Below are 13,310 nucleotides of genomic sequence, written 5' to 3'. Positions count from 1 at the left end.
ATAAGTTATTTTACAAGTTCCATGGTAATTGTGTATGTGGTAACCATCCTCGGTCTTATTCCGAGTCAAGGACCGAACCAAAAACCGAACTAAACCGAGTTCACTCGCTTAAGACACACAAGTGTGTTTTTAGCCACAAAAACTCATATTTTTCTTCAAGATTATATTTTAAATCAATTTTAGTTAGTTTCTAAACATACTTGGCATGTCGGTAACCAACTTGATCTTATAACAAGTTCGAACCGATAAGGTCGTATACTCGCTTAACGAACGTTAAGGTTCTTCACAATAGAACTACATACTTGGTTAAGTCTATTTTGATTTTATTGAGTTATCTCATAACATTTATTATTTTGGGAAGTTAACTGTGAGCTTGGTCAATTATCAAGTCTCGAACCGACAAACCCGAACACTCGTTTAAACCTCGTTTTGGGTATTCTTATGACCAAGGGTTTTGCAATATCACATTTTAACCCACATTATTACTTAACATAGGTTGAGTAAAAAAAGAAAAAAACTAATGAATAGAATACCGAGACCGGGTTTCGAGTAAACTTATTTTACAAAACTCGTTTATTTAATTTCTCAAATATTTACATTTTAAATCCTAAACTTTATTTATTTACTTTATTTGTCATGTATTTTATTTTAAATCCTTCCAAGACTACCTACTAACACAAGACCCGTTTAATATAGGTCTTGCTCGTTAAACCGATCTCTCCGATTATTCACGACACTATCTTTCAAGTTACTTGTTAATGTGAGTACTTTTTCATCCCCCGTTTTCCATCTTTAATTTTGGGGGTGGCATTGCATACTTATTCAAATTCAAATGATTTATACTTGAGTCTTAAACCACAACACGTATTGTATATGTTTACTTAAATAAATGCTCAATTTGGTGTTATATGCTTTACATGATTATGTGCAAATTCTTGAATGCTAAGGCGGGTAGCCTCATCAAAGTATGATCATACGTTAATTCCGAGTATATATGGTATCCCCATATAGAAAGGTGTCGTCAATGTATTCTTATTGACGATTTCATTATTGTCGTCAATGTATTCTTATTGACGGTTTTATTATCTAAATTATTGCTATTATTTATTGTTTTCATATACTAGTTGTGGATTTCATACCATATACTTATTGTCCAAAACTATGAAAATTGCTCACCAACCTTCATGTTGACAAACTCTATTTTATGCAATGTTACAGGTTTGATGTTAGCTTGATTGGATTACTTGAAGAAACTTATTATCTTGGCTTTAAGATATTAGAAAATAAAAAAACAAGTTATTTGTTTATCTATCTATTTGGCATTTTGTATGAACAATTGTTATGTTATTTATGATGATATGGATTTAAATGAGTTGTTTAAATATTGTAACTTTATAGTGTCATTGTGCAATGAGCAATCATGTCGCGCCTCGATGTTTCCGCCTTCATTGGTCAGGGTGTTACATAAGAGTTCAAGGTCTCGTAGTCATAAAAAAAAGTTGCAATTTGTAAGTAGAGTTACCAGTATATATATTATTCGTCGAGTCATTATAACCCGTATTCATCTACAAGTAAAATTACTAATAATAATTTAAAATATTTAGTAATACTTAAAAAGCCAGTGAACTTTAGTTCAATTGACATTGGAGGGGAAGTGGAGATTTGGGTTGTCTCAAGTTCAAATCCGATCACAACCAGGTTTTACCATAGTGGGTCATTGGGCGGTAGGTTTTCCTCGGAACAAAAGGCGGTGGGGTTGGACTGTCCAACGCTATTTGCAATCGTGAGCATGTGAGATCGCCTTTTACACTCCAGATAACCGGGATTCACCCCTTTCTCTTTCTCAGTCTCTTATTTCCTCTCACCATCCACCTAAATGGATGTTACCCTTCATTTTTTGCCATCGTATCCCCTCCACCCCCGTGACCCCGTCTTCCATTGTCCTCTCTTTTGGTATTTTAAATTTAGATTATGATGTGAAAAAATAGTTTTTATGCATTTATATGTAAAAAAATTGAGTTATAAGTTTTGTATTTTTAAACGACTAGAAACCTCTCTCAAATTTACTTCTAAATTTCACTTAGAAACTCACTTTAATGATGAATTCTTAAATTCTTACTATTTTAATAACATAAACACTAAAGTCACTATGCTAAAAGAAAACATGCATTTAGGTTTATGTAAGATAAAAAAGTTTAGAATACCTTAACTTTTTTTTTATGTAGCAAATAAAAGTTTGTCATTTTGTTGAGACCTTGATTTATGCCTGCATTTCCCCTGTATGATGGAGAATTGAATCACCAAGAAAGCAAACAAAAAGAGCCAACTCACTTCTCTACTCCACTCCTCAAACAATGTGCACCCTACCTAAACCCTTCAACCTCTTACCTCTCTTTATCCTCCTCACCATCACCACCACCACCACCACCACCATCTCCGCCGCCGTCCCAAACCCAGTGGAAACCCAACTCCCCTCCGACGCCGTCGCCCTTCTCAAATTCAAGCTCAAAGCCGACACCAACAACAAACCGTTGTACAATCTAAACGAGCGGTTCGACTACTGCCAGTGGCAAGGTGTGAAATGTGTCCAAGGCAGAGTGGTCCGGTTCGTCCTCCAGAGCTGCGGCTTGAGTGGCGTATTCGCCGACAACACATTGGGCCGGCTGGACCAGCTACGTGTCCTCAGCCTCCGTAACAACTCACTCACAGGACCCATACCGGATCTCTCTACTCTCACCAACCTCAACTCACTCTTCCTTGACCACAACACCTTTTCAGGAGCCTTCCCGGTCTCATTCGTCTCACTTCACCGGCTCCAGTCACTCAATCTCGCTCGTAATAATTTATCCGGTCCACTACCTAGTCAACTTAATTTTCTAGACCGGCTTAACAACTTACGTCTGGAATTGAACCGGTTCAACGGCTCGCTTCCGCCGCTCAACCAAACGACTCTCCAGGTGTTGAACGTGTCGTACAACAACCTCACCGGAGAGATTCCGTCCACGGCGGCGCTGTCGAGATTCGACGGTTCGTCGTATTTGCTCAACCCTGGCCTATGCGGTAAGATCCTGAACAAGATATGCGAGTCGAAGGCGCCGTTCTTCGACACGCCGCCGGCGAACGTTACGGCTCCGACGCCGGTGGCTCAAAACGCAGGGCCACAAGGTTTGACTGTGTCGCCGCCGTCCAGGAAGAAGCATAAGAGGCTCGGTATAATCCTAGGGTTTGTTATGGCGTTACTAATCGCTACGGCGTTTGTTCTCTCGCTTTTCGCGGTTTTGAATAAGCGAAGGTACGGAAACCGAACGAAGTCAATTGCGTTCAGTTCCGACGAAGAAATTGAAAACGAAAACGGTGACGGTAATGGTAACGGTAACGGTAACGGAAATGAAGCGGTTAATGCAGTTTCAACTACACGATTATAACTAACACAGCAATGGCAGTTCCGATTGTTAACAAGGAGGTTAAAATTAAAATTAAAGAGCAGAAACTGCAATTACCTCAACAGCATAGGGAGAAGACTGGAAATCTGATCTTCTGTGAAGGGTCGAGACGGCAATGTACGGTCTGGAGCAGCTGATGTCAGCGTCTGCGGAGTTCCTAGGGAGAGGAACGATTGGAACGACATATAAAGCGGTGATGGATAACCAGCTGATTGTGACGCTGAAGAGACTGGACGCTGGGAAGACGGCGGTGACTACAGGAGACGCTTTCGAGAAGCATTTGGAGGCGGTTGGAGGTTTAAGGCATCCGAATTTGGTTCCGGTTAGGGCTTATTTTCAGGCAAAACACGAGAGGCTTGTTGTTTATGATTATCAACCAAATGGCAGTTTGTTCAACCTCATTCATGGTGAGTTTGTTTGCTGTTAGTTTAACTCGTTGTGTGAGTGAACTCACTGGGTTGGAGTTGGGTAACTCGGAGCCTGTTAACTTTATATGGAAAGTAGAGACGCACGGGGACCGTGCTTCCCCACTGTTTGACTACTCACTGTTGACTGTTGACTAGTAAGCATGAAGTCATCATGATGATGGCATACAATTCTCTCTTGTGAGTTGTGTCTCACGTTCACACTCTAGGAATGATCACGGTTCGGTTCAACCGATTTTAACAATATTTAAGTGCGAACTGCTAACATGGTTTTAGGAAAAGGTCTGCGCAGGCTTTTTTCAGGCTCTGAAAAAGGTCGGTTTGTTTTTCTGAAAAAGGTCTCCGCAGGCTCTTAGGTGCTGTTTTAGGAATGATCACGGTCCGGTTCAACCGATTTTAACAATATTTAAGTGCGAACCGCTAACATGGTTTTTCTGAACCGCTAACCTTAGGTGGTGTTTGTTTTTCTGAAAAAGGTATGCGCGGGCTCTTTTGTCTGCGCTGCGCAGACATTGCTATCTGTAGATTGTTTGTTTTCTTGAAGACGTTTCATTAAAAAATGTCTGTGTAAGCTCTTCTTGGTGCAGACTTGGCCATCCACTTCTGAGATCTTCTAAGATTTACAGAGGGTTAAAACACCACACCCTACCAACACCCACTGTCCACCATAACCACCACCACCCACTGTTCGCCACCACCACCACCCACTGTCTGCTACAATCACCGTCCACCACCATCTACCACCCACCATCGACACCACCACCGTCTAGCACCATCGTCCACCACCCACCACCGCCTTCTACCACCACCACCCACCACTACCACTATCACCATCCAGCAGCAGCACCACCCACTACCACAATTTGTACACCACTAAGAGTTTATTTTAGCAATCTACAAACGTTAAAAAAACAGTCTTTTTGCAGACTGTTGAGGTTTGGTCCACCTCTTCTTATACAGATGTGGTCCGCACAGACTATAGACATTTTACCTCTGAAAAAACACCTAGCACCTAACCGAACCTTCCGGGTTGGTTGGGTCAGTCGGTTTTGGCAATTTGATGGTTCGGTTAATACAGCTAGGTGATTTTAAACAATTTTTTTTATTTCCTTTGAAAATCATACTTTTGTATTACTTTAAAATTGATAAGATGATTCTTGAGTATAATGCTGATATGCATAACATAATAAAATAATGTTCTTAAAATTTTTTTGAAATATAAATAATAAATGTTCAATGGCCGGTTCCAAACCATAAAGCCAAACTATGAACTGGACCCATCGACTTGCTTCGGTTTCGATGGTTCGGTCGGTTTCAACGTTTTATGAACACTCCTAACCAAATACAAATTTAGATTGAAATTCCGGTTTTAGTGTTCAGTTATGTTGTCTCTCCGTCTTCTGGGATAGAGGAAACGTTTGCTATGGTTGTTTCTTTGTTAAGTGTTCAGTTGTGTTACATATTTTTACACATGTCAGATTTTTAACATGTTTTCTGCTTTTGTTTACAAATGTCACTTCTTTTGTGTTTTTACATGAACAGGATCAAGATCAACAAGGGCAAAACCACTGCACTGGACATCCTGTTTGAAAATTACTGAAGACATAGCACTTGGCCTTGCTTACATCCACCAAGCTTCACGACTCATTCACAACAATCTAAAATCCACCAACGTCCTACTCGGTTCTGATTTCGAGGCGTGTCTCACGGACTACTGCCTCTTGGTCCTCGCAGACCCCGCTTCTATTGACGAATCCACATCCACAGGTTACAAAGCCCCGGAATTAAGAAAATCTTTCCACCGAGCCACAACCAAATCAGATGTCTATGCCTTTGGAGTCCTGTTGTTAGAGCTTCTATCTGGCCGGCCTCCTTCCCAACACCCACACCTTGCCCCTGAGGATATGGCCGAGTGGGTGAGAGCAATGAGGGAGAATGATGACATGCCTAATGATAATAGGCTCGGAATGCTTGTTGAAGTCGCAGGTGTTTGTAGCATGACATCACCCGAACAGAGGCCCATTATGAGACAAGTGTTGAAGATGTTACAAGAGATTAAGGAGAGTGCTAGTATCGACAATGATAATATGTGTAACGGATATTCATAACTAACTGTGGTGCATGGTATGGTTACACTATTGCCACTCACGGTTATAATTTTGGACATGCAACTATATAGCAAGGGAAATCTAGATTGCTGTTGGTTCAGAAGAGGTTGCATGTGTAAAAATTCAAGTACTGTAAGATCCTACAATTTCACTCATTATATAGAGATGGATAGCTATTGTTATGGGACGTATATAGCTGCTTTTATCTTTGCTTTTTATGAGGCTTGTGGTTGTTGACTTTCCATTTCTTTAGGTTAGAACATAATAATACAAAACTTTGCTAAGTTTAATCTGATGAAGAACATTTACTGATGATTACAGAGAATATTGTACTAAAAAAATTAACAAAACAGTTAATCAGCTAATCTTTTTTAACCTAATTCTGATGTAACGCCTCACTCTTTTAATTTTATAACATGTATGCTTAATTTCAATTAGCTCTGCACCTCTTCATATACAAGACTGAATCAATGTCCCAAGCATCATTTCTTGTTTTGAAAAATAGTTGCCTGATGGAAATCATGATAACTAAAGTTAAAGAATGTACCAATCATCATGTGGTTGGACCAAGCCGGAGAGACAAATCTTGACCCTTGAAAGACTCGTCACTGTTTTTAATCTGATCACTATTTCTGATCAGGTGTGCCAGCTTCCATGGCTTCTGCCATTTCCACTTGAACTGTATCAGCCACTCGTCATGACTTCGCTTCCACCTAGATATTTTTCCTATCTGTTCACTAAGTGGCAACTTTTTCATTGACAAATGCTCCATTGGTATCATCTGAACCATCCAACCAACAATAAGATTAATGGTTTTGTTTTGTGGGTATGAATAAATTGGTAATAAAAATTAGTCACCTTTTGTGTTTGTTTAAAAACTATTTGGAGTGGCCTATTGCAGATTCCAGGTTTAGAGTCAAGTGGTCTTGATTCTGGGAATGGCAAAGGATATTCAATACCCATATCTGCAAATATATCTAAGGCAGTTGGAGCCTTTCCCTGTTATAACAATCCAATAATAAAAAAAAGAATGAGAAATTCATATTATTTAGCCCTAAACCTAAAACAGAATTTAACTTTCTTACTTTGGTGGTTTCTTTTGATCTCTTTGAAGGAGTCTTGTCCCTTGCATTTTGCTCAACTTCTTTCAATTTCTTTGTTAGTGAACTTGCTTTAGCATTTTGGATAGAAGTTGTTTGTGTATCATCAAATTGTGGTTTTGTGTCCTTTGTTTCATATTGCCTTTCCAACAACCGGCATCTGCTAATCCGAAAATACAAAAAAAATAATTAAAAAAATTAATGTTGTGGAGAAAAGAACAAGAAATTATGGAAGCATGTTTACCTTGCATCAATAGCAATACCAAACAAATGTTGAAGCAAATCCTTTGCCTCTGCCAACGCGTGTAACATCTTCCATCGTGCAGCAGAGGCTTGATTTACCTTCCCAGCATCTGAAATCTGTGAAGACAACACCGCAAGTGCAGCTGAAGATGATTTTACCCGGCTTTCAAGTGAAACAATCCTAGCTGCTCTTCTATTTGGTGATAATGAGCCCTCTCTAACACCAAAAAAATAAAATAAATAAATCATGAACACATCATTAAGTGCATGGCATCCTTAAAAAAAGTAAAAACTAAAAAACAAAAGTAAAATACCCTTGATCCTTGGATCCTTGCTTTTCCTGTTGTTTCAGAAAGCTTAATTCCTCTTTAAGTTTTGCAAGACTGAATACATAGGATAATAATCATTATATGAGACTTAGATGGGTATGAATTATGACGTACCTCTGAGTTTGTTTTTCATGGTTGATACGAAGTTTATGCACTTGCATCACTTTGTCTAGCTCATTATTAAGCCATCTCTTCAAAGTTTTGATCTAAAATCGAATTTAGTTAACATCTATAATATGACACTATTTATTGATGGAAAAAGTAGGTTTGCGATTAGTTAATCAGTCAGTTAGTTACCTGTCCAGATCGAGGTTGTGCTTTGGGTTGAGCTGGAAGAAAAAATAATGAAAAGTTAACTTTAAGTAGGAAAAGGTTGTGAACAAAAGTTTTATTGAGATAATTATTTACCAACAGTTTCACGGCGTGCAGCAACCTTGCGTGCTTCAAGCACCTCTTTTAGCTTTTTGACAGCTCTTGCAGCTTCTTCTGTTTTCCTTTGAAGAACCTACAAGTGGTCCAGAATCAGACATCATGCAAACACCAGATGTTGCATCTTTTAGATGAAAAACTACAATTATAGCTAATATGCTTACCTGTGATTGGCGTTGATACACTGCATTCAATTTCTGCAATTCAATTTCGTTCTTCCTGCTATCCTTTTTTACCTGCTTCATATATATAGAAAATAATTAGTTTGAAACATTTGAAACAAGAACTATTGACAAATAGGTTATGGATATGATATTACCTGTATCATTTGCTTCTCATGATTGGATTTCCATTGCCGAAATTGCTCCTCTTCGTGTTTCACCTTTTGCTGCAGCTGTACCTGCAGTAGAGAAAAGAGCATCTATAATAATTTTGTAAACTTTATAAAAATGTGAGATTTGCCCAGGAATAACCTTTTGGGACTTGATAACACGTATTTCGTCTTGTAGTCGTTTCATTGCATCCTGGCTTTTCTGCTTTAGAACTTCCATCTCGTGCTCGTGTTTTCTCTCCAGTTCTAAAATCTGTGTATAAGTTTAATCAAACAATTTAGCTGTTGGTTAAAATGAGATCCATGGCAGCATGACAATGTGGATCACAATCACCTGCCTCATTTGCTTCAGAATTCTCTGCATTCATGGCTTTTTCCTTTATTATTGGCTCACCAAGAGACTCAAGACGTGCAACTTCATCTAGCAAGCCACTTCTTTCTAGCTGCAATATTCTTTTGTCTTCCTCAAGTGCTTTGATTTTCTCCCCAAATCGTTGCTTGAGTGCTTCCACATCGGCAGATCCAACATGCTTCATCTCAGACTGCAAATAAGCCAATAAAACATTTTATTTTTAAACGCAGGCTTTCACATGGGATACACAAGGGTCAACTGTATGAATATGAATCAGTAGAAAAGGATATTATTTTAACACTATAAACTTATATGAGTTCATATTTGATCATTAGAATAATCACTTATAAGAAAAGAAAGAAAATGCATAAGCACCTCTTTCTGCTCCGAATGTTTGTTGAAATCATTCAACTCGCTTGGAAATGTATTCTGTTGAATTACATGCTCCTTTTTTATCATCATACTATTAGGTTCTCTCAAACTGTTGCCTGCAACATCGCTCCCTTATTTTCCAAAATACAAAGGGTAGGATTAGTACAGCAAATATGTAATATATGTTATTGCTAGTGCAAGAAAAGGAGTATTTAATGTGGAAACATTTGATGCCACCTGGTATAACTTATCTGTATAGTGACTGTCACCGGAAACTTACTTTTAACAGATTCAATGATTGCTTCAGGGGCGATCGTGCACCGTGAACCTCTTGTATCTTCCTGAGAATCATATAGTGGTCTATCAATCCTGTTAGTCAAATGACATGAATCTTATATATGAAACAAAAATCAACCCACTAATATAGACGTACACGAGAATCTGTGTCACGAGGACCTACGAAAGATTTGCTGCGATATTCATGAATCTTTTGAAGAAGTTCTGAGTTGGCAGCCTCCACAGCAGCACATTGTTTGTGATATCCCTTAATCTTTTCAAGAAGTTCTGAGTTTGTAGCCTTTAGCAAGTCCATTTTCCTCTTAAGATCCTACAAAAAGGTAGCACAAAACCATATGCACCTGATCATTATCCTTTCTAATTCTCAATAACTACACCATTTGTACACCACACTAATTAATTAGCACACCAAAAACAAATTTTTGACACGTTTATCCTCACAAAAAAAGACAAAAAAAAATGGCGTGCAAATCACCTTACAAAATATATATTAAGAAAACATTACAGAAGAATACCTGCAGTTCAGCAAGTTCAGATTCCTTTCTGTGAGCAAGTTCCGCCTGCAACAATCTTAACTGTTGCCTCAGTTTGTGTGTATCAGCAGGAAATACTTCTTTTTGAACCTGCCAAATTTGGAAAAACAAAATTATGCATGTCCAACCCAAGGTTGAAAGGCAATTTAAGTGAAGGAGAAAAGATGCTATATAAACTTACAGAAGCTTTATTCTGAATGTTGCGAGCACGATTAGCATACTTGAGAGTATTAAGGGTTTCCTCAGCATTATAATCAGCTGGGCTGACACAAGCTAAAAGTAAATGGCACTCAGTAGTATAAAAAGCAAAAGCAGTCTCATTATATTTAACAGTTTTCTGATCACTATTTACTCTATTTTCCATGTAAAAAAGTTCAAAAAAAGCAGTCGGTTAAATTGATCTGAATCATGAGAAGGGGGTGAGAACATACTATAGTTAGGAAGATACCTATCATAACAGTTTTGCAATTCCCACCAAGTGAAGCCTGTTTAATACATGAAGAATCATATCATAAACTAGAACAAAGGATACACAAATACAGTTAAACAAGTTTAACACAAACCTGCAATAGCCGAGTAAGTTTACTGTCCCGATATGGAATATGCATTCCATCTTTCCTTTTCTTGTCATCTCCTAGTGCACTTATGACATTGCCAAGTGCAAGAAGCCCCTTATTGATTTGAATACCTGTCCATAAGAAGTAAAACCAAACGAGAGAACTGCTATAGTCATTAATAAGAGGCTCAACATGATTAGCCAAAACTTGATGGTACAATATTGGCAAACACTTGCACTAACCTTCTTTCAAACGAACCCCTTCTGAACCTGCTCTCTTAGCTCTCTCAGATCCAGCAAGGTCTACCAAATGTAGTTTTGCACAGCGGTACTCCTCGCCCATAAGTTCTATTGAATTGGTTTCGCCTTTGTTTTTATCCTTCTGCTCTAAATGTATGGTGAAGATTGCGTGGGAACGGCTGTTACATACATGACGAAAACTAACATCAAATTCACACAAAAGTAGCGTTTATAGGTTCTGCTATAACTACGTAGAAACCATAAACAAGTACAAACAAGAAGCTGATAATATCTCAAGTTCGATAAATATGGTACTAAAATAACTTAAAATGCTTTCACAGCCAGCCTCAAATAATGACTGAAGTATCTGATACCTAGGAGTTCAAAGAGGGAAAACAATCAATCAACAATATTAGTGTTGAAAGAATGTATCATAATTTTTTTAGCATAGGGCCTCAGAATCAGTCAACTGCATTATTGTTCAAAAAGTACAGCATATATCACATTACAGTCTCAATTTTATTTGAACACTTTAAAGCACTAGACTAGAATAAAAAGCTCACTGGCATATGCTACTACATGTGGGAAGTTAAAAACAATATGTCAGTAATTGCCTGTGGAGTGGGCATAGCAGCATTGAGTTGGTCTGCAAAATTGTGGAATTCTGAAGGATAGTAAGATTCAGAAGGATTTATAACCATTGATATTATTCAAATTGGAATTTTTTGTGAGTCAACATATCAGACTATGGTTCTAAGAGCATGATCATAAGTATAAGTTGACTTTATGGACAGCCTATGAGAGATCACTTGAATGTCTACAATTTTAAATGAAGGGGTGAGATTCATTAAGAAAATGGTCACCTTGATTGATTGTTCATATCTGTTGATGCTACTGAGCGATTCGCACATCCTCGTTCTAGACAAGCTGCCATGTCTTTCTGTGTGCTAACACCAACTTCATTTGAACCAAAGTTTACAGCTCCGTCTGGTGCTTTGCGAATCTGTAATGGCTGCTTTCCAGGAGTTGCATTCTCAGGGTTACCATCACTGGTTTCTAGTCTTTCAATAATGCCTGAATCCAGCAAGTCCCTCACTTCTTCTTTTAAAATCTTAAAATTCAAACCCTCTAATTAAAACCACTTGAATACATAAAACAAAATATATGCATCACTGGTCATTCAAAAGAACATAGAAAGTAACCTCAATGAAGGAAGCATGCAACTGAAACTCAAACTTATCTTTCAATGCCTCAATCTTGCTAAATATCATGTCCATAACTTGAAAAATAAGTCCTCTATGTGAACTTTCTTTCGGATTAGTGCCCATCGTGTACGTCTTCCCTGAACCTGTCTGCAAACAATAATTGTTAACTCAACTTATAACACAACAAAACAAAATACAAGTGTCTTACTAAAAAGTTAATCTGAATAAAATTACCTGCCCGTACGCGATAATCGTACTGTTGTACCCTTGAAACAAAGCATCTAGAAGAGGAACGGCACACTCTTGAAACATACTGTTTGATGGAGTCCCTCCTCCTCCGTAGACATGATCAAATATAAAAGAATGCGAGCCCATTAGCACCTGCACTTAAACAAACAAACTGTTTAAACCTTCATTAACCTAATAACATGCCTCGTAAGCTATGCAGTCAATCTTGGTGGTATCTCGGTTATCGGTTCTCATGTGAAATATCGGTTAGAATATCGGTATTGATAATATCGGCGATACTGACCGATATTTGACCAATATTTCACCGATATTCCCGATATTAGGGTTTTAAGTCTTAATTTTCAACATTTAGTGTTTAATGTTGGTGTTTTGAGTCTTAATCAGTTCCTACTTGCTACAATTGTCAGTGTTTTGCAAGTTGCAAAAGGATAATTTGTTAATAGTAGGAGAGTATACCGAATTGTTAGCGTTAAAGTGCTATATATATAAACTTTGCATGATATTAAAATTACCGATATCTCACCGCGATAACCGAAATCTCAAATATCGGTCCTCGACCAATATCCGATATTTTTCCGCATTAACTGCTTAGCTCGTAAGGTCAGTTTGGCGTAATCACGTACAAAACAGTGTCATCATAAATCTGACATAACCTATCACCTAAAACTACTAATGGATCTAGGCAGATAGTGATGCAATGAAAGGAAACAAATCAACATCAGCACCAATGCACCATATGCACGTAGGTCAATTACGTGTTTCAATGTGTCTAATGAAGCTATTTAATTCAATTCACGGCATTAACCGTATACAAATCCATCTATAATTTTGGTCAATCAAAAACCGTTATCCCTAGGACGAATACACGTATATGTATATTGGCGTTAAGATAATCTAATTGAAAGCTCGAGATCAGCGATTATTATTATTATTATTATTTAATTTATGAATTGGATGTATAAATAATAATTGTACCTGAGGCGATCCCGGAACGACGTCTAAACATTCAACGCCGCCGTTTTGCTTCTCGTGACGGAGCAGAGGACGGATGTGCAAGGCGACCTTCACGTTGCAGTTCTCCGGCGAGTTCTCCATCAT

General features: G+C 38.1%; 1 protein-coding gene and 1 pseudogene across 2 annotated transcripts; one reads left to right on the top strand and one right to left on the bottom strand.

The window, feature by feature from the left end:
- The first annotated feature begins 2,354 nt into the window (after positions 1–2,354).
- LOC143585539 (putative inactive receptor kinase At5g67200 pseudogene) lies at positions 2,355–6,226 on the top strand (annotated as a pseudogene). The gene is made up of 2 exons (XR_013144558.1): positions 2,355–3,850; positions 5,411–6,226. The product of XR_013144558.1 is annotated as a putative inactive receptor kinase At5g67200 pseudogene (transcript).
- A 303-nt stretch (positions 6,227–6,529) lies between these two features.
- Positions 6,530–13,310, bottom strand: LOC143585538 (kinesin-like protein KIN-4A). The gene is made up of 24 exons (XM_077067300.1): positions 13,188–13,310; positions 12,198–12,344; positions 11,961–12,110; positions 11,622–11,869; positions 10,762–10,937; positions 10,526–10,650; positions 10,411–10,447; positions 10,144–10,235; positions 9,945–10,052; positions 9,566–9,739; positions 9,409–9,473; positions 9,136–9,259; positions 8,739–8,938; positions 8,551–8,665; positions 8,397–8,477; positions 8,242–8,313; positions 8,057–8,153; positions 7,946–7,977; positions 7,763–7,854; positions 7,634–7,702; positions 7,321–7,536; positions 7,062–7,236; positions 6,835–6,975; positions 6,530–6,757 (listed from the first exon to the last, which is right to left on the bottom strand). Exons 1-24 carry the CDS (start codon positions 13,308–13,310, stop codon positions 6,530–6,532), a joined length of 3,087 nt encoding a protein of 1,028 aa, XP_076923415.1.

This window comes from Bidens hawaiensis, unplaced genomic scaffold, assembly GCF_021521415.1.
Source record: "Bidens hawaiensis isolate Kalapana, Puna unplaced genomic scaffold, B.hawaiensis_p1.1 tig00033878_1, whole genome shotgun sequence".
NCBI classification, from domain to species: Eukaryota; Viridiplantae; Streptophyta; class Magnoliopsida; order Asterales; family Asteraceae; genus Bidens; species Bidens hawaiensis.
The sequence above is the reverse complement of the archived record's forward strand: the minus strand, read 5'-3'. Positions and strand labels throughout refer to the sequence as shown.